Source organism: Lolium rigidum, chromosome 3 (assembly GCF_022539505.1).
Source record: "Lolium rigidum isolate FL_2022 chromosome 3, APGP_CSIRO_Lrig_0.1, whole genome shotgun sequence".
Taxonomy (NCBI): domain Eukaryota; kingdom Viridiplantae; phylum Streptophyta; class Magnoliopsida; order Poales; family Poaceae; genus Lolium; species Lolium rigidum.
Genome location: NC_061510.1, coordinates 46,585,279 through 46,606,874, shown reverse-complemented (window position 1 = coordinate 46,606,874; position 21,596 = coordinate 46,585,279). Strand labels below are relative to the sequence as shown.

At 47.6% G+C, this 21,596-nt stretch overlaps 2 protein-coding genes across 2 annotated transcripts; one reads left to right on the top strand and one right to left on the bottom strand.

The window, feature by feature from the left end:
• Positions 1 to 10,675: 10,675 nt before the first annotated feature.
• LOC124701535 (serine/threonine-protein phosphatase PP2A-4 catalytic subunit-like) lies at positions 10,676 to 15,251 on the top strand. Its single transcript, XM_047233614.1, has 11 exons — positions 10,676 to 10,901; positions 11,592 to 11,648; positions 12,135 to 12,218; positions 12,320 to 12,391; positions 12,581 to 12,652; positions 12,878 to 12,918; positions 13,374 to 13,440; positions 14,047 to 14,238; positions 14,323 to 14,412; positions 14,491 to 14,598; positions 14,798 to 15,251. The coding sequence occupies exons 1-11, from the start codon at positions 10,809 to 10,811 to the stop codon at positions 14,861 to 14,863; spliced, it is 942 nt and encodes a 313-aa protein (XP_047089570.1). The 5' UTR covers positions 10,676 to 10,808; the 3' UTR covers positions 14,864 to 15,251.
• A 277-nt stretch (positions 15,252 to 15,528) lies between these two features.
• LOC124694776 (fatty acyl-CoA reductase 2, chloroplastic-like) lies at positions 15,529 to 18,183 on the bottom strand. The gene is made up of 9 exons (XM_047227726.1): positions 17,844 to 18,183; positions 17,635 to 17,738; positions 17,352 to 17,551; positions 17,098 to 17,198; positions 16,771 to 16,987; positions 16,513 to 16,674; positions 16,333 to 16,414; positions 15,827 to 16,236; positions 15,529 to 15,757 (listed from the first exon to the last, which is right to left on the bottom strand). Exons 1-9 carry the CDS (start codon positions 18,181 to 18,183, stop codon positions 15,529 to 15,531), a joined length of 1,845 nt encoding a protein of 614 aa, XP_047083682.1.
• Positions 18,184 to 21,596: the final 3,413 nt, after the last annotated feature.

Genomic DNA, 21,596 nt, shown 5'->3' with positions numbered 1-21,596 from the left:
GTAGTAAGTCTCATCTGTTTCATTCTAACATGCTCGTTATATTGGTCGTTGGTATGCGGCATGCACTCTTTGTTTGCTTATTGTGCGCATTACAATGATCTTGTTATAACGACGAAATGTTGAGTTCCAAATTCTTTGCCAAACAATATTGTAGTGTCTTTGCCTTTCCATTGTTGCTGTCTTAACTTGTAATGTCTTTGTTTCGGATATAGGTGCTTGCATGGACAACTTAAAAGATTGCCTGGATCGCTTCATTGTATTGCTAGGTTTAATTACCATTCAATTTCTCCGGGTTCCGTAATATTTTTTCAATGCCTTGCGACTGATGTAATATTTAGTTAGTTTTTATAGTTCTTTCGCGCATTTTTTCTTTGGTGCTTGTGGTAAGTGAGGCTATCCGAGTGAAATCAATGCTCGCGTAAATATTCTCGATATCTAAATCACGAATTCCCATCCCTTAAACGGCCCAATTAAACGAAATCACATATGTGCCCGCTCGCAAAATCCTAAAGCGCATATTATGCGCAGCATATAAACGAGCAACTAAACGGGCCGGCCCACTTACTTCTTGGGCCAGCCCATTTGATTTACTGTGGACCCCACACACTAATTGGGCTGGCCCACTTGCTTTAAGGTGGACCCCACCAACTACTGGGCCGGCCCACTAATTAGTTGGGCCAGCCCATTTGCTCTTTTGGAGGACCCCACATAATAAATGGGCCGGCCCTTTAAGAGGAAAGTGGGACCCACCTGTGTTTTTGGCCCGGCCCACTATCTTGTTGGGCCGGCCCACTTGCTATATGGTGGACCCCACATACTAGTTGGGCCGGCCCTTTAACAGGAAAGTGGGGCCACCTGTGCTTATTGGGCCGGCCCACTATCTTGTTGGGCCGGCCCACTTGCTCTATGGTGGTCCCACATGGTAAATGGGCCGGCCCTTTAAGTGGAAGGTGGGACCCACCTGTGTTTTTGGCCCGGCCCACTATTTTGTTGGGCCGGCCCACTTTCTGTACGGTGGACCCCACATACCAAATGGGCCGGCCCATTAACAGGAATGTGGGACCCACCTGTGTTTTGGCCCGGCCCACTATCTTGGTGGGCCGCCCACTGGCTATATGGTGGGCCCCACATACTAAATGGGCCGGCCCTTTAACAGGAAAGTGGGACCCACCTGTGTTTTTGGCCCGACCCACTATTTTGTTGGGCCGGCCCACTTGCTATATGGTGGACCCCACAAACTAAATGGGCCGTTTAACTGGAAAGTGGGACCCACCTGTGTTTTTGGCCCGGCCCACTAGCTTGTTGGGCCGGCCCACTTGCTAGACGGTGGACCCCACACACTAAATGGGCCGGCCTTCTAACAGGAAAGTGGGACCCACCTGTGTTTTGGCCCGGCCCACTTGCTTCTTGGGCCGGCCCGACTTGTCGTAAGGTGGACCCCACATGTTAAATGGGCCGGCCCATTTAAGTTTTGACCGATCAACCTTAGAGGTTAGGCCCGGCCCACGTAACTAATGGACCAGCCCGGCATATAGTTGACCCGGTCAAACTATGTCATCCGGCCCGGCCCGCTTAAGACGTGGCGGTGCCTCGTGTGGGCCTACCATCTACCACGGGGTTTCAGCCGGTTAACGCCGTTAACTGGCAGTTAACGGCGTCTGCCACTTGTCAGTTTGCATGACGTCAGCAGTCAACGGGCTCCCGAAAACACTTCCGCAACGGTCCGATTTTCCGTGGCGGAAGGGCGCCCAAGCGCGACGGACCGAAAAAATCGTCGTTGGACTTTGCCTGACGCAGTTTCGACAATGGAACCCATATCGTCGGGTTAGGCCCATAGGCGATGAAAAATGCCCCTTAGTTGACGATTTTGGGACGTTGTCTATCAGAACTTTTCTTGTAGTGAGAGGAGTGAAAGCTCTAAGCTTGGGGATGCCCCCGTGGTTCATCCCTGCATATATCAAGAAGACTCAAGCGTCTAAGCTTGGGGATGCCCAAGGCATCCCCTTCTTCATCGACAAAGTATCAGGTTCCTTTTCTTGAAACTATATTTTTATTCGGTCACATCTTATGTACTTTACTTGGAGCGTCTGTGTGCTTTTATTTTTGTTTTTGTTTTGTTATCTTAGTTCTCTGAATAAGTTTATCCTTGTGTGGGAGAGAGACACGCTTCGCTGGTTCGTATGAACACATGTGTTCTTAGCTCATAATATTCATGGCGAAGTTTCCTCTTCGTTAAATTGTTATATGGTTGGAATTGGAAAAAATGCTACATGTAGTAATTGCTAAAATGTCTTGGATAATGTGATACTTGGCAATTGTTGTGCTCATGTTTAAGCTCTTGCATCATATACCTTGCACCTATTAGTGAAGAGATACATAGAGCATGCTAAAATTTGGTTTGCATAATTGGTCTCTCTAAGGTCTAGATAATTTCTAGTATTGAGTTTGAACAACAAGGAAGACGGTGTAGAGTCTTATAATGTTTACAATATGTCTTTTATGTGAGTTTTGTTGCACCGGTTCATCCTTGTGTTTGTTTCAAATAACCTTGCTAGCCTAAGCCTTGTATCGAGAGGGAATACTTCTCATGCATCCAAAATCCTTGAGCCAACCACTATGCCATTTGTGTCCACCATACCTACCTACTACATGGTATTTCTCCGCCATTCCAAAGTAAATTGCTTGAGTGCTATCTTTAGACAATTCAAAAGTTATTACCTCTTATTTGTGTCAATGTTTTATAGCTCATGAGGAAGTATGTGGTGTTTATCTTTCAATCTTGTTGGGCAACTTTCACCAATGGACTAGTGGCTTCATCCGCTTATCCAATAACTTTGCAAAAAGAGCTGGCAATGGGATTCCCAGTCCCAAATTAATTAACAAAAATAGACACTCCTCCATGGTATGTGATTGTTGGACGGCACCCGAAGGATTCGGTTAGCCATGGCTTGAGAAAGCAAAGGTGGGGAGGAGTGTCATCATAATAAAACTAAAATAAAAAGGCACTCCTTCATGGTATGAGATTGTTGGCAGTGCACCCGAGGATTCGGTTAGCCATGGTTTGTGAAAGAAAGGTTGGAAGGAGTGCCACCCAAAAATAAAATAAAATGGGAGCCGCTCTTTGAAGGTTTGTCTAGCAAGGGGGTTAGAGTACCCGCTACCATTCGTTGACAACAACAAACACCTCTCAAAACTTTACTTTTATGCTCTCTATATGTTTTCAAAATCAAAGCTTTAGCACAAATATAGCAATCGATGCTTTCCTCTTTGAAGGACCTTTCTTTTACTTTTATTGTTGAGTCAGTTTACCTATCTCTCTCCACCTCAAGAAGCAAACACTTGTGTGAACTGTGCATTGATTCTTACATACTTGCATATTGCATTTGTTATATTACTCTATGTTGACAATTATCCATGAGATATACATGTTACAAGTTGAAAGCAACCGCTGAAACTTAATCTTCCATTGTGTTGCTTCAATGTCTCTACTTTGAATTATTGCTTTATGAGTTAACTCTTATGCAAGACTTATTGATGCTTGTCTTGAAAGTGCTATTCATGAAAAGTCTTTGCTTTATGATTCATTTGTTTACTCATGTCATTACCATTGTTTTTGATCGCTGCATTCATTACATATGCTTACAATAGTATGATCAAGGTTATGATGGCATGTCACTTAAGAAATTATCTTTGTTATCGTTTTACCTGCTCGGGACGAGCGGAACTAAGCTTGGGGATGCTGATACGTCTCCAACGTATCGATAATTTCTTATGTTCCATGCTACTTTATTGATGATACCTACATGTTTTATGCACATTATATGTCGTATTTACGCATTTTCCGGAACTAACCTATTAACAAGATGCCGAAGTGCCGGTTCTCGTTTTCTGCTGTTTTTGGTTTCGAAATCCTAGTAACGAAATATTCTCGGAATTGGACGAAATCAACGCCCGGGTTCCTATTTTGCCCGGAAGCATCCGGAACACCCGAGAGCCGCGGAGGGGCCCCTGTGGGCCCCAGATGATAGGGTGGCGCGGCCTGGGCCCTGGCCGCGCCAGCCTATGGTGTCGTCGCCCCTTCGACCCTTCGAGGCTGCCCTTTCGCCTATATAAGGTCCCTGACCTAAAAACCCCGACGGAGGAAGCCACGGTACGCGAAACCTTCCAGAGCCGCCGCCATCGCGAAGCCAAGATCCGGGGGACGAGAGTCTCCGTTCCGGCACCCTGCCGGACGGGGAAGTGCCCCGGAAGGCTTCTCCATCGACACCGCCGCCATCTCCACCGCCATCTTCATCACCGCTGTTGCTCCCATGAGGAGGGAGTAGTTCTCCATCGAGGCTCGGGGTCTGTACTCGGTAGCTATGTGGTTCATCTCTCTCCTATGTACTTCAATACAATAATCTCATGAGCTGCCTTACATGATTGAGATTCATATGATGATGCTTGTAATCTAGATGTCATTATGCTAGTCAAGTGGGTTTTACTTATGTGATCTCCGGAGACTCCTTGTCCCACGTGTGTAAAGGTGACGAGTGTGTGCACCGTGTGGGTCTCTTAGGCTATATTTCACAGAATACTTATTCACCGTTATGAATGGCATAGTGAAGTGCTTATTTATATCTCTTTATGATTGCAATGTGTTTTGTATCACAATTTATCTATGTGCTACTCTAGCAATGTTATTAAAGTAGTTTTATTCCTCCTACACGGTGTAATGGTGACGAGTGTGTGCACTCGTGTTAGTACTTGGTTTATGCTATGATCATGATCTCTTGTAGATTGCGAAGTTAACTATTGCTATGATAGTATTGATGTGTATTATTCCTCCTACATAAGCATGAAGGTGACAGTGTGCATGCTATGTTAGTACTTGGTTTAGTCGTATCGATCTTTCATGCACTCTAAGGTTATTTAAATATGAACATTGAATTGTGGAGCTTGTTAACTCCGGCATTGAGGGTTCGTGTAATCCTACGCAATGTGTTCATCATCCAACAAGAGAGTGTAGAGTATGCATTTATCTATTCTGTTATGTGATCAAAGTTGAGAGTGTCCACTAGTGAAAGTGTAATCCCTAGGCCTTGTTCCTAAATATCGCTATCGCTGCTTGTTACTTGTTTTTCTTGCGTTACTACTGCTGAGTTACTACTCGCTTGTTTACTTCTCGCAATATTATTACCATCAACTGCATGCCAGTAAGCTATTTTCTGGCGCCGTACTACTGCTCATATTCATTCATACCACTTGTATTTCACTATCTCTTCGCCGAACTAGTACACCTATTAGGTGTGTTGGGGACACAAGAGACTTCTTGCTTTGTGGTTGCAGGGTTGCATGAGAGGGATATCTTTGACCTCTTCCTCCCTGAGTTCGATAAACCTTGGGTAATCCACTTAAGGGAAACTTGCTGCTGTTCTACAAACCTCTGCTCTTGGAGGCCCAACACTGTCTACAAGAATAGAAGCACACGTAGACATCAATTTACCAATGATCCCCTTTATTTGGTTTATAACTCTGCAGAACAGGAATTCCCTGTTTTGTGTATTTTTCACTTTCAGAGACCTATACGGAATCAAATTCACCTGGAATTTTTGGAGCGTCTTTTTTTCTTCTTCGAGAGAAGCACCCTGAGACCTGGAAGCTCACCTGGAAGGGCCTAAGGCCCAAAAGAGTAGGGCGTGCCACCTCTTTCGGTCGTTGATCGTCAAAATCGCGTGATCTTTTTGCCCACCGACATATTTTGATCTAAAAATCACTATATATATATATATATATATATATATATATATATATGGCCCCAAAGAGTTCTCGGGAGGAGAGCGTCGCAGAAAGATAGAAACACGAAAACGGAGGCTGCAACAGAGAAGATTGGAGGGGAAACTCCGCCGGAATCACCGCCGGAGGGATCTCTACCTTCTCCAACGTCTTCATCATCATCACCATGATCAAGTGAGAGTAGTCCACCTCTGGACTATGGGTTTGTGGCAGTAGCTTGATCTATTTCTCTCATGTTTTTCATAGTTCTTAGTGCCATATGAGCTGCCTCACATGATTATGGCCATATTTGTAATGTTGTGGATCCTTATTCTATGATATTGTGCTATGAGATCTGATTGTATTATGTGTAAGATGTATTGATAAATGCATATTATGTACCCCGTTCTTAAGTATTTGTTATGATCCAACATCTATGCAAGAGCGTGTGCGGGGTGATGTGTGTATTAGATGGAGTAGCATGATTTTAGTGATTGAATAGTGACAACAAATTCATGATCTATTATTGTTTTGCCTTTTCTTTTGCTACCTCACTAGGGATAAAGTGAATGCATGTGCTATGTTCGTCACGTGACAAAAGTGATGATCTTGTTTGGTCAAGGTGACATATTTGATATTCAAACATCATGTCAAAATACTTATGGCTATACTATGTTAATTCTTATACAAGATTGCATGGAGTTTTACCTTTCTTGTGAAGTATAATAGACATGTGTTGCGTCATCTCTATGTTAGGACGTGATGCCCATATGAATGCTTATCTTACTCATATTATTGTTCTGCATCCTCATATCTCATTGACGAATTACTATTTGTCCACTATAACTTAAAAGAGAGAATAGTGAAGTGAACCCATGAACCACGATCCACTTTTTATTATAAGAAAAACCTTTAAATTGTTTTATCTTGTTTTCTCTTTGCAACACTATTTTAATTCGAAAATACAAAAAATATTTACTTTTCTTATTTGCATCCAAAGCACCAAAAACAATCAACCCCTTTACAATATTTTACTTAGTTACTTTATTTCATCTAGTTTTACTCGCTTTGTTTTTACTTGTGTTTATTTACTTTCGTGAAACCTTGTGCTTGATAACCACACTGTGGAGTTGGGGACACAAGGCTTTTATTTTACTTGCATGATTGCTAGAAGAAGAGAGAAGAGAATTCTCTTTCTCAGTTCCCCGAGAGTTCGATATAAACCCTTGAGTCACCCTTGTGGGGAAAATACTCTGCTAATACAACACTCTGCACTTGGAGTCCTAGTGTATCAAGATTCTTTTTGGCGTTGTTGTTTACAGTCATCAAGAGCCACCACCGACTAGCTCCTATGCCGCACTAGCCTCTCCTCTCCACCACCGAGGCTCTCCTCTCCAGAACAATGCCGCGACGGCTGGTGACCACGTACTCGATGCTAGGCCGGAACGGCCGTACGCCGCAACCACCACCGCAGCCACAACCGCCGCAGCATGAGCCCGTGGCCCCGTTGCAGCCCGACGCCGAGGTTGAGCTACCGGACTTCAACTCCGACGACTCCGGCAACTCCCAGTGCGACGAGTGGAACGAGGCGTTCATAGCAGAAGCAGAAGCCGATGTGACGGAGGAGGTGGCGTAGTGGGACGAGGAGCAGCAGGTCCACGGTGACCCGGAGAAGGCGGCGATCCTAGCCTCCTTCAACTCACAACTCTTTGGGAGGCTGTTGGAGGAACATCTCGATTACGACAATGACGCCAACTTCGAGCGCGCCGTCGAGATCTCGCGCCAGCGGGCGACCACGGAGGAGGCGGGTCATCTCGTCATAGTGTCCGAGCGGTAGAAACTGCTTGAGCTCAACGCTCAGTGCCAGGCCGAGGCGCCCGCGAGCAAGTGAGGCACTCTAGAACGAGGAGTCTCGCCAGTGCCTGTCGGTGCTGAGAGGGCAGCGCCGTCGACAAACTCCAGCGTCACCGGCAGCCATGCTCCACCGCCGGATGCGCGAAGCAAGGGCGGAGATGTGGGCACGACTGTAGGCGGCAAAGGGGAAGAACGACGACGAGGCAATCCCGTCGCGCGCCCCAACCGGCGGCTAGTAGATTAGGGTTAAGTCTAGTCTGTAGTTCAAGTTTTATTATAGTTTATGTAAATTTAAATGAAATTTCTTCGATTGATTGTTCAAAAGTATTTTTTCGAGATTCTTTAGGGTTGCTGGTGTATGCAACCGCTCCCCAAATTGGGGAGCAGATGCCGGTGACCCCATAGCGCGCTGCGGGTGAAGATGTTCTTAACCCTGCCGACGTTTATTTGAGGAGCGCCGGTGAAGATGCTCTTAATCCTGTTCTAAGAGCATCCCCACTCGTCTCCCCGACGAGGCCCCCGAGCGACGTTTTTTCCATTCGGACGACGAAATTCGGCCCAGTCGCGCCCCCGGTTCCTCGTTTTCGTCCGGATTTGGCCCTTCATCCATCCGGCGAGCCCACGCCATCCCTTGTCCCCCGGGATCTATCGGGGACTCCGGACGAGTGAAAAGCGGGGAAGGGCCCGATCTGTCGGTGACTCGACACACGAACCCACCGCCACCTCGCTCAAAATCTCCCCCACCCCTCGTATCTCTCTCGCCGCCAGCACCACCCCACCGGCTTGTTGCCCAGATTCCGCCGTCCCTCCTACTCCACCTGCCTATATTCCGTCGTCTGTCGACGAAGGCCTATCTGGATGCTCCTCCGCCGGCCTGTTTTCCGACTTTGGCCTACTCCTCGTCGCTCGCGGCTCGGGTTGCCTCGACCACGCCCGTCAGGTGTTCGTCCATTTGCCTCGACGGCCATGGACTCGGACGAAGAGGAGGAGCAGATGTTTGTCGAGCTTATGCGAGAAGAGATGGCAGCCGCCGCCCAAGACGAGGAGCACATGATGATCCCCGGTTGCTTGTCAAGCATGTACGCCGGACTGGCAACTAGGCGACGTGGTGGGTCGGCACTAGGTCGCCGGAAGTGCAAGCCGAGACAACGAATGGAGGGCTACTGCATGTTGTACGCCGACTACTTCGCCGACAATCCATTGCACAGTGAGAGTGTTTTCCGGCGTCGTTTCAGGATGAGCAGAAAGCTATTTCTGGAAATTGTGTATGCCATCCGAGACTTTGACCCCTACTTCAGATGCAAGGCGGATTGCACTGGTTTGTTTGGATTTTCGTCACTACAGAAGTGCACAGTGGCTATGAGGATGCTCGCGTATGGAGCTCCCGGTGATGGTGCAGATGACTATCTTCGGATGGCGGAGTCCACCGCCCTTGATTGTTTCTACCGGTTATGCAAGGCCGTCATAGCAGTGTTCGGGGACTTTTACTTGAGATCACCCACTGTCCAAGACACTCAGAGGATCCTTGCAACAAATGAAGCTAGGGGTTTTCCAGGGATGCTTGGAAGCATTGACTGGAAATGGAAGAACTGTCCGTTTGCGTGGCAGGGAATGTACAAGGGTCACAAAAACGGCCGCATCGTGATACTTGAAGCGGTGGCTACCCATGATCTCTGGATTTGGCACTCTTTCTTTGATATGCCTGGATCCAACAATGACATCAACGTCCTAAACTGCTCCCCAATCTTTTCCAAGCTTGTTGAGGGTCATGCTCCCCCGGTGAACTATGAGATCAATGGTCGGCACTACAACAAAGGATACTACCTTGCAGACGGTATCTATCCAAAGTGGGCAACATTTGTGAAGACTATCTCGAAACCTAGCACCCCCAAACTTTGAGAGTTTGTGAAGAAACAAGAAGCTTGCCGAAAAGACGTCGAGCGTGCATTTGGTGTCCTCCAGCAGAGATTTGCTGTCGTCCGGTTCCCCGCTATGACTTGGTCCAAAGATCATATGTGGGAGGTGATGAACTCGCCGTGTGTGCCTACACAATATGATTATTGAAAATGAGCGAAAACATCCGGTTCCTCCGGCTGAGCAACAAGCACCATATGAGAGAGAGGGACCTCTTGCACAGCCTAATCACTAGGTGTCGACATCATGGGCCGCCTTCATTGCTATGCGCCAGGAGATCCGAGACTCTACAATGCATCAACAGCTGCAAGATGATCTGGTGGAGCACATATGAACGCTCCGAGGCAACGCCAATGCCGACGCCAACTAGTCCGTCTTTATTTATTTGTTTCAAAACTTGTGAAATTATGTGCTTCATTTGTTTCAGCACTTGTTAAACATTGTACTGATTTTCGCTGAATTTGTTTCAGCAATTTTCTGAATCTTGTTTGCCGAACTTATTAAATTTTATGTCGAATTTGTTTGAAATATGTCAAATGCCCCAAGTTGGAGGTGTCCTGCCGGGGGACGGCTGGAACTTCGGCGCTCCCCAGGCCAATTTTTCCTCCAATCCGAACGAAACTTTCGAATTTAAGCGTGGGGAGCGCCAACGAGTGAAGATGCTCTAAGCTTAGCGAGTTTTTCTGTTTGGTTTGTGTGGCATGGGTGTGCTCCAGATTGTATATGACATTTTGATTACGTGATGAATAAATCCCATGGTGTACCAATGACTAGGATTGGATTAACTTACACGTTGTCGTGCTATCAGAATGTACTCGTGCCTACTAGCCGGTGAGAAAGCCAACCCAATTGCTAATGCTCATCTCTTATGTACACGTAGGAGTAGGACCGCACACGTGGAGTCTTTTGAAAATCTTGGAGCCTCCAATTTGGATGTTGATGAGCCTGCCTTCCGATGAATCTCGGATCCACCTATTCGAACCGTAGAACGTCTCTGTTACACTGACAAGCAGGACCCACGCACACTCCGGCCGACCTCTCAGCGCGATTTCTCCCAGCCACTTGCAAGCTGCGACGCGGAGCGGCGTGGGTCCCACAGAGTCGACAGATTGGGCCCATATGGCGGATGGGCTTCCCGTCCAGTTCTCCCCCCGCTCCCATTCTCACTCCTCACTCCTGTTCCGCGGCTCCGACCGGCCGCTCTCCTCTCTCCGCCGGCGACGAGCTTGGGCTCGAGCTCGAGCTGTCTCTTCTTACTGTCCTCGGAGGAGGCGGTGCCGGCGGGTATGGAGCCCATGAGCGTGGACAGCAGCGGCACCGGCGGCCTGGACGCGCAGATCGAGCAGCTCATGCAGTGCCGCCCGCTCCCCGAGCAAGAGGTGAGGTCCCCGTACGGCTGCTGCCGCCCTTCTTATCTTGCTTCCTCGCTCGCTCGCTCGCCCGGCGGTGCTCCCGCCGCGCGATCTGGCGAATGCTGGTTTTGATCTGTCGCGACTTACGAAGGGGGCGTCTCTAGCTCTAGGGTTTTCTGTGCCAGGTTCGGTCGGCGATTTGGGCGCTGTTTGATCCGCCGATTTGGGCGCTATTCGACCCCTTCTCGGTACCTGTTTTTTTTGGGTGGCTTAGAGGATGCTATGCTGAGTAGTTCTTGCCTGGGGATGGGTGATTTTTGAATCATTCCGATGCTGTGGTTCAGATTTGGTCTCTCGTGCTTAGATCTCTTGTAATAGCATCTGAAATAAAATCTCTTGTAATAGTCGCGGCAAAGCAAGCATAAAAAATGGAACTTTGCAAGCTCTTCTGGTCACTGTAACGTTCTATTTAGAGCACACATTTCTTACCTAATTTAGCCTTAAAAATGGCATCTTTACAGTTATAAGTGTGTCTCTCTCCATCTAAAAAGATGGTCTGTATCACCGTAGGATTTCATTCATGTACATCTGGTCTGCCGACCAAAAGACAGGAATATCTGATTACACATAAACATATAGAGAATGCATGGAGAGTTATGTTCTGCCATTCCTGGAATCGGATATTCTGCTTGTCTCCTTACCGGCCAAAGTGTGCAGGTCAAAGCGCTATGCGAGAAGGCTAAGGAGATATTGATGGAGGAAAGCAATGTTCAGGTACCGCATACTATCAGTTCTGCTCTCACTGTTGTGCAGGCATCTTTGATTTGTTCTGTAGCTTGTTGTAAAGGCTGTTTTATCTTATCATAGTCTTGAATTTTAGCATCGGATTTGAGCGACAGCATCCTCATTTTGTTGCTCCAGCTAGCTGCTCGACCCTTTTCCGGTCCTATATATATCAAGAGCGTTCTGAAAAGTTGAACTTCAAATGTTTCAGTTATTCCAGCTTCAGCACTTTTCAGTTTAACCCGTAGACCATCAAATGCTGATGCCAAAATAGATGTAGTAATTTAACTTCTTCCTTCCATTCCATTTGATCAGCTTAAATGTTAGTTCCTCTTGGTATCACAATATGAAACAAAGGTTCCATTTAAATAACTCAATACTCTGCTTTAGTACAAACATGATTACAAAGTATTTACATGTGCAAGGTACAAAGGTAGATAAGCATTCGCTTTAAGGTTTTGCTTTTTTGTTATGCAGCCAGTCAAAAGCCCAGTGACAATTTGTGGTGACATTCACGGACAATTCCATGACCTTGTTGAGCTTTTCCGAATTGGCGGCAAGGTACTACTTACATTTGCTGACCTTTTTTCCTTCTCTACATCAACACCATGTTTTAAACATTGCATTCTCAAATGCTAACATTTTCCTCCTGTTGTTTCCAGTGTCCAGATACTAATTATTTGTTTATGGGGGACTACGTAGATCGTGGCTACTACTCTGTTGAGACTGTTTCTGTAAGAATTAACCTACTTGTTTTCTTTTATAAGCACTTATATATAGTTTAACTCATGTTTTGTGAAGTAGCATCTGTTTTTCGTTCAGCCTGCAAAAAAAATCATGTCTCCTTGCCTAATCAAATATTGTTCTTTATAATCGTATGTTCAGATTCATGTTATATGCACTTAATCTTATTCCTTATCCAGCTCTTGGTAGCGCTGAAGGTGCGCCACCCACATCGGATTACAATCCTTCGTGGAAACCATGAGAGTCGACAGGTACTCCAATATATTATCTTTTCAATGCTTATGTCATGATGTTTTAAGTTATCATGTCTCAGATTAATTTAATACCAGAGCAAACTTCTCTAATTTTGTTTTTACATTTCCTCTTTTATATTTAATTTGCTTTGGTAGAATTCACATGCTGTTTCTAATGCAGACCTGTTATAATTTGTTTGTCAAGCACTCAAACGGAAAGTCTTGTTTTCACAATTGTTGCAGATCACACAGGTGTATGGATTCTATGATGAATGCTTACGAAAGTGAGTTTGTTTATGCTTTACTGAAAGTTCAACTTAATCCTGTTCCTGACGTAGCCTGTTTTTTGTACTAATATGATAACATCCTGTGATTATTCTGTTTGATGCTAGTGCTTTGTTAGCTCTAGGGTTCATGTTTTATACTATTATGTAGTCAGAAGTCGTGCCATTTATTCTGTAGTCAGAAGTCGTGCCATAGACATTTTGTGGACTAGTATTTACTTTGTGTTGATTGTATACAAATAACTTGTCAACCGGCCAAGCTTAGTAGCTGCACAAGCTTTTAAGCAAATCTGAATAATATTATATATTGTTTTCTTATATACAAACTACTTATTTGGATGATCTAAAGAAACTCCTTAGTTTGTGAAAGTTGATTATGGAAATAAAAATCTACTACTAAGTCTGCAATAGAGGGTTAGCATATCATTTCTGTTCTCACTCTGCTTTCTAACCAGGTATGGCAATGCAAGTGTATGGAAGATATTCACAGATCTTTTTGATTATTTTCCATTGACAGCGCTGGTGTGTACTCTGAATCTCAGGCCTCCTTTTTTCTTATTATTTCATTCTCTTTCTAAGATCCATGCTGCCTTAATATATATTTTTCCTGTCCCTGTCAAATTTATGGATGTCTAGTTTCTCTGGTACCTCTATGATAAATACCTTTTGTGCTTGCTGATTTTGTATTTGGTAGCTGAGACTACATCCATGGACTGCCTAATGTCCTCACCTTATTAGAGTGACAATCCAGAAATTCTTCATTTTATAGTGTGTGGAGGTGTGCTGTGTGCAGCATCATCTTGGATGACTATTGCCTTAACTGTTAGATGAAACCAGCAGATATAGTAAAAATGCCTAGGATTGTCGGGTATCAGGGAGTTGTATGGCTTAATGTAAGGGGGCTGTTCTAGTGTTCTTAGGTTTTGAGATTCCCAATTGTATGAAAGGACTAATGGAAACATTTAAGTTCATCAATAAGCTGATAATATAGCCATCTTTTTGTTCATGCTATATGTTTGACCACTCATTGTTAACTGTGCCATAAAATAAGTGTCCTAGGTGTCCTAGCATTTCTCTCAACATAATGTGTTGATGTGCTATATTGACATTTCATTTACATTCTTGAAGGTGGAATCTGAAATTTTCTGCCTCCATGGTGGTTTGTCTCCATCAATTGAGAATCTTGATAGTGTGCGTAGCTTAGATCGTGTCCAAGAGGTTCCACACGAGGGGCCTATGTGCGATCTCCTATGGTCTGATCCAGACGATCGATGTGGTTGGGGCATATCTCCTCGTGGTGCTGGCTACACTTTTGGACAGGTACGATATAAAGCACTTTTCGAAAACAATGTTTGCTGATATTTGTTAGATCTGTTCATTCATTGATTTTTTTTTTATCAACAGGACATATCCGAACAATTCAATCACACCAACAATCTCAAACTTGTAGCTCGGGCTCATCAGTTAGTTATGGAGGGATATAACTGGGCTCATGTAAGCTGGTTGAAATTTTAGATACTTCATCAGCTGTTGTGCAAGTAATGTGTTCTGATGATTACTATCCATATGCAGGAACAAAAGGTTGTTACCATATTCAGTGCTCCGAACTATTGTTACCGATGTGGCAACATGGCATCCATTCTGGAAGTTGATGACTGCAACAGCCACTCGTTTATCCAGGTGATGCTAGTTCACCACTTCATTTTTACATGCTGATACCATGGCATCATACTGGTAGATATGCAATCCAGACCAGTCTTTTGAAGTAATCGTAACATTAAATAGAACTGTTGATGCGTGCTGAAGTATGGTTTTCATGTTGTGTGCTGTAAAATGTCACTTAATAATCACCAAGCTGGTTTCCTATATACTGTTTCAGTTTGAGCCAGCCCCGAGGAGAGGTGAGCCAGATGTGACCCGGAGAACGCCTGATTACTTCCTTTGAGTTAATTGGTGGGCACCATTTCTCAGCTTGTATTGCGATAATGCGAACCAATCAGTGAGATTCTGCTGGATCCAAATCTGCACATGAGCCAACAAACAATAACAAAGGCCCTATGTAAAACTTGACCCCCATTGGTCAATCCAGAAGAGGCTGCTATCCTGAAAGAAAACAAGCTTCATGCAGCTACACCTGGTGAAAAAAGGGCCATCATACATCCTCTCTTCTCACACGGGTATTTCATAGAGGCATGTCATTACATTCGCAAAGACTGAACTCCTATATGTAGCTTAAGCTTGTATTACTAGGCTTGTAATCTGTATTGTCAATGACAAAGATACAGTTGGTTAAATCATATTGCAACTTTTATGGAGATTGATCTCCAAGCTTTTGTCTCTGCATGTGCACAATGAGAAATACAAGATGGAGGAAAAGAAAATATTTTCTTTTGTGTAGGACAAACATGCTTGTCTATAAATCTGACACAATGACATCGTCAAACCTTAAGTTACCACAAATACGAACGAGTTGGCTTCTCCAGGGTCATTGCAGCGGCAAGGATCACGCAGGGAACGTGAAGCGCAGCAAGTGACCTGTCATGCACAAATACTCTAGTCTAGTGTACACGCCGCCGGCGCATCTCCTTGTTCGGCTCCTGCCAGGCGGCTTCACACCGTGGTGGTGGCGCCGGCAAGCACCGCGGCGGAGGACGGTGAGGTGGTGGCCGAGGCCGAGGCTGCGACGCCCCTCCCCTTCATGACGTGCTTCCTGAGCCCTGGGATGTGCACGTTGGTGATGTAGTCCGTCCAGTCGATGCTCCGCACGTCGAAGTGGAATGCCGCCTTCTCCTCTGCCGACATCTCGGCAATTAGCCCCTCAGTGTTGCCGTTGTCGAACCTGCATCCATCGCCGGCGTGAGCAGGGAGCAATCGAGAGATTCCAGCTTTGACATGGCGATTTCACTACCTGCCGGTGTAGAATGTGTAGGGCTGGTAGATGCTGCCAAGGTGGATAGTCTGCTCGATGGACTTGGCGCAGAGCTCCTGGAACCGCTGGGAGAGACGCTCGCCGGCGGAAGCGGCACCAGCCCTGGCGGTCCGCAGCAGTGTGTCCGCCTCGACGTAGCTGGCGAACTGGTCCATGGTGTCGAAGAGGCGCATGGGGGGCACGGCGATGGGCTGCCCCGCCGCGTCGCTGTAGGGCGACCTCGTGAAGTGCTGGAACAGGAACCGGCTCAGGTCGCCGAACACCAGCGGGTTCACCGTCGACGACGCAACGTGGTACACGTGCATTCCTCCTCCCGAACCCGCCGCGGCCGGCCGCCCGTGCTTCGCCATCGAGGCCAGTGTCGCGTTCACCACCATGTCCGCCGGAACCTTTTGCCAGTGAGACCACCACCACAAGACATTAGCAGCTGCAAGAACTGCATGGTTTCACTACGGATAGAAGATAAAGCAGATGTTCTCAATTACCACGTCGAGAACACCGTCTGGATCAGCGAGGAATCCGCTCAGCTGGCCTTTGCCGTAGTACAGAACGACAGGGTCCATCATCCTTAGTTCATCAATCCGCCAATGAAAATTAGACAGTAAAAATTAACTGAAATGTTGATGAACTCTGCAAAGAATTTAGCACAATCTGTAAGCACGTACCTGTTCCCTTCCATCCATCCCGGAAAGGGATCTCTCCAGGTGCTCTCTATCACACTTGGCCTGATCGTCACCACGGGTATCTCCCCTCTCATGCTGTTGATCACCATCTCCCCCATGGCCTTAGTGAACACGTACGTGTCCTGCCACCCATGGAGCTTTGCCCTACCAAGTTTCCAACCAGCAGTTGCATAATTACACTGTATTCTTCAGACAGAGATCAGTAAGTAATTAAGCCTAACAATAAAGATGAGTTGCTACCTCTCTAGCCCTAAATCCTTCATCTCCTGAGAGAACGAAGCCGAGTCATCGGCGTGCCTTCTCGAGTCGAAGCCAAGCTTGATCTCCGCCTCGATGTCCAGCACGGCGTTCTTGTGCTGTCCTGAAGAATCCGAGGAGCCTGACTCCTTCCCTATGGTGTCACCCAACCGAAATGGCTTCTCCAATACCACGCCCTGCCTTTGCCCGTTCACATATGCTGCGATTGCCAAGCATGCAATGTAATGCAACACAACATATACACGTTCAATAGAAAATTCTAAGTTTCACTTGCAACAGGAGACGATTCAGATAAGATCACGGTCTGACCTGTCGAAACTTGCAGGAACAGCTTGAGTCTCCGGAACCGATGCGCGAAGCTCATTATCCGGAATGGACCCACCGTGTTGATGTCCATGGCAACATCGTACCTGAAATTATCCAGCACAACATGTTTGTCGGATATGTTGTGATTAAAGCATGTTCGTCTTCAGAAAATTAATTAAGAAGCGTTCGCAATTTTTTTAAATTAAGAAGCATGAACGCCTGGATCAATGACATTGGTCGTAGGGTGCATGACGAACCTCTCGTCGAACGTGGTGTTGGCAGCGGAGTTGACGATGATATCCACTCGTTCAGAGATCTCATCGGCCAGCTCGGGGGCAATGCCGATGTTGGCCTCCCTGACGTCGCCCACCACGGGAACCAGCTTGGTCGCGATGAAACCGTGGTAGTCTTTCCCGTGGGTCTCCTGCAAGCGCTTGAACAGCTCCGTGTCCACTACCTGCATGAACGTCGCGGCCGAGCATAGAAAATATCATCGTTTGAATGAACAAACAAGAGAACAGTTTGCTGTAATCAACATACCTCGTTTTGCAGTCTCTGCAATGCTGCCTCGGTGTCCTTGGCCTTGATCAGCACGTATATCTTGCCCACGTCAGGATTCGTCCTCAGGATCTTCTCGATAAGAACTGACGCAGCAAAACAAATTAGAAGGGAAATCAGTGAAGCAAGGAAAGCAGCATCGGTTTGCTACGCTATCAACTGAACTAGTGAAGGCAAAGAAAATTAGATACCTTTTGCCAGGAAGCCAGTTCCGCCGGTGATGAGGAAGTTCTTGCCACCAAGGAACTCCTGGATGCCGAGCCCTTCAGCGTGATCATCGTCCGGCACCGGCGCCGAACCGGGCGTGGAACTCTTGCCGTGCACCGGCAGGGAAGGCGGCCGTGAGCCACCTGATAAACCGCCCAGGTACCCGTTCGCGATGCCGCACGACACGCCGCCATCAGCGCGCCTCCTCGACGACGACGACGACAATGCGACCACGCTTCTGCCGTGAGCGCGGCCGGCGACGGCGAAGCCCGGGCGCCTCGGCGCCACGAGGGCGCGCGAGAGGTTGACGCAGGAACTCCCCATGGCGCCCGGCAGTGCCAGGGAGGTGTGGTAGGGTATAGGTACGTACGTACGTACAAAGGGTAAACAATCTCGCTGCAGCGCTGCGGTGTAGAATTGGAGGAGATGGCGAGTAGGTGGTGGCTGTATGTTAAAAATCAGCTACTTCCTGCCTGTTAATCACTAAGCAGGGGGCAAGTAAGTCACCTAGAAATCAAGCTAGCTCTTTGGATATTTGGATCTCGGCAAGGGAGCTAGCTGGAGGGAGCTAGAGGCTGCAAATGCATGGGGCTTTAAATTTCTGGCGGTCAAATGGCTGCGGAGCGAAGGGCTAGCTATCGACCGATCAGGAGGCCATCGATCTTTATGCCGCCGGCCAGACAAATGCCACAGCGAGCAATTTATATCAGAATGATGTGAGAAGAACACGGAAAGAGTCTCCCAGGACCTCCGAGGTGTTTTGCCTAACTCGTGCCTGCATGCAAAGCTTGTGCATGTATGCACTTCTTGGATGATATTATCAGTGCTATACGTAGTGGTTGCGTGCAAACAACAGGGCTGGCTTGTTGCCGGGGAAGCGGGAGGTAGGTGGTACTGTGACTACTGTCATCTCAGTACGTACAATTGCATTGACTAGCAATTATATTTGCTCGTACTTGAGAGTTGAGAATATAGAAGTAATATAGGTAATACTGTGATATCACTATATCAGTGGACGTGCATTGCTAACAACTTTAATTGCCCAATGTCAATGCATGAAAATATAGAGATACTGTCGAACGCTTGGACTTTTAGTCTCCTATACAACGAAAGCTCATCCCTACGGTCCAAAATATATTACTCTGAAGAGGTCGCGGAGCTAGAAAATCATCATATCAATGACTGTCAGTTAACAGCTGCCTTTTCTTCAGTTTCGTCAGTTAGGCATAGTTTGATTTCTTTCCGTTGATAGGAGCTGAGCTGCGACTCAGTCTTTACTTTCCTTAGCGAGATAAGATCGGCGCCCTGATCAAACGTGGGATGGCACGTTGATGCGATCATGGCGCTGAAATAGGGGACGAGTGGAGGACGTTGGGATGGCAGCGTCGTGTCTCTGCTCATGTCCTACTTTTTAGGTTTTTCAGTTACACCCAGTAATCGCGATAATAAAAAGGATAAGAGGAAGAACAGAAAAGCTGTAAGGTTTTACACAGCACCAAACCACTCGTCTCTCTCTCTGATCTTCTCCATCATCGCGCAAGTTGAGCTCGAAAGTCTGACAAGTGGTATCAGAGCCTAGGGCTTTGCATCCGCGATGGCACCAGGCGACTCGACGTCTGGCAAGGACGACGACGGCAGCAAGTCGCCGCGCGCAAGGGTCAGGGACCCAACCGTAGCCGCCAAGGGGCGCGAGCTGGCGGTGGCGCGGCCTTACGCGCCGGTCGTGGCTGGTCCTTCCAACGTACCGCCGCTGACGAGTTCGAACTACACGCAGTGGAGCCTCCTCATGGAGGTGAGCCTACAGGCATGCGGCTTGTGGGGCGCCATCGAGGGCGCAGAGGACCTCGACGACGAGTACGGCTACCGCAACGATCGGGACGCCGTGGAGCTGATCTACAAATCAGTTCCGCCGGAGCTGCTGCCGGTGTTGAGGAAGCACAAGACCGCCCAAGCCACCTGGGATGCGATCCGGAAGCTGCGCGCTGGATCGGATCGGGTGCGCGACGCCAAGGCCCAAACCCTACGATCGGAGTACGATCAGCTGCGACACAAATCCGGTGAGTCCATTGACGATCTGGCCATGCGCCTGACAGGTCTGACGGCCAGACTTCGCGAGCTTGGAGATCCGGTCTCGGACAGGAAGGTGATGCAGAAGTGGCTCCGGATCGTCCCCAAGCGCTACTCCCAGCTCGCCGTGTCCATCGACAACCTTGTCGATCTGGACACCACGTCGATCGAGGAGATCGTCGGTCGGTTCAAGGCGGTAGAGGAACGGTACGAGCAGGACGCCGACGAAGAGGGCGGCACCAAGCTTCTCCTCACTGAGGAGGAGTGGCAAGCTCGCGCTGGGCGTGGCGCTCCTGGAGCCGGCTCAAGCGGTGGCAAGAAGCCGCGCGGAAAAGGGCACGGCGACCGTGGCAAGGACGGCGCCCGTGGCAGCAACGGCAAGAACGGGCCACGGCACGACGGCAACTGCCGCTACTGCGGCAAAGCGGGGCACTGGGCCCGTGAGTGCTGCAAGAAGGAGCGCGATGAGGCGAACGGCGAAGCACACGTCACTGAGGCCGCCGAGGATGTCGATCCTGCACTCCTCATGGAACTCGTGGAGCCAACGGAGCAAGCCGGGCTGGAGGAGGGCGACATGGTCGTCCACCTCAATGAGGAGCGCTCCAAGGGCACCGTCAACACCAAGGATGGCGACCTGGACCCGAGGTGGCACTTGTACACTAGCGCATCAAATCATATGACTGTTATGGCCACTGTCTTCTCCGAGCTCGATCGCCAGGTCACGGGGACGGTGCGCTTTGGCGATGGGTCCGTGGTGGAAATCATGGGCAGAGGCACTGTGGTCTTCACAGGCCACAGTGGCCACCACCGTGTGCTGTCGCGCGTCTACTACATCCCGCGCATGCGCACCTCCATCGTGTCCGTGGGGCAACTCGATGAGATAGGGTGCTCCGCGCTGGTTGATGACCCACAAGTATAGGGGATCGCAACAGTCTTCGAGGGAAGTATTACCCAATTTATTGATTCGACACAAGGGGAGACAAAGAATACTTGTAAGCCTTAACAGCGGAGTTGTCAATTCAGCCGCACTGGAAACGTACTTGCTCGCAAGAGTTTATCGAGTAGTAACAGTTTTATGGCAAGTGGAAATAGTGAAATAACAAGCAGCAGTGGAATAAAGACAGCAGTAGTGATTATAGTAAACAAGCAGGATTAAAATACTGTAGGCACAGGGACGGATTAACGGGCGTTGCATGGATGAGAGAAACTCATGTAACAATCAAAGCAGGGGCATTTGCAGATAATAATAAAACGGTATCCAAGTACTAATCAATCAATAGGCATGTGTTCCATATTTAGTCGTACGTGCTCGCAATGAGAAACTTGCACAACATCTTTTGTCCTACCAGCCGGTGGCAGCCGGGCCTCTAGGGAAACTACTCGGATATTAAGGTACTCCTTTTAATAGAGTACCGGAGCAAAGCATTAACACTCCGTGAACACATGTGATCCTCACATCACTACCATCCCCTCCGGTTGTCCCGATTTCTGTCACTTCGGGGCCATTGGTTCCGGACAGCGACATGTGTATACAACTTGCAGGTAAGATCATAAACAACGAATATCTTCATGAATCAATAACATGTTCAGATCTGAGATCATGGCACTCGGGCCCTAGTGACAAGCATTAAGCATAACAAGTTGCAACAATATCATAAAAGTGACATCTA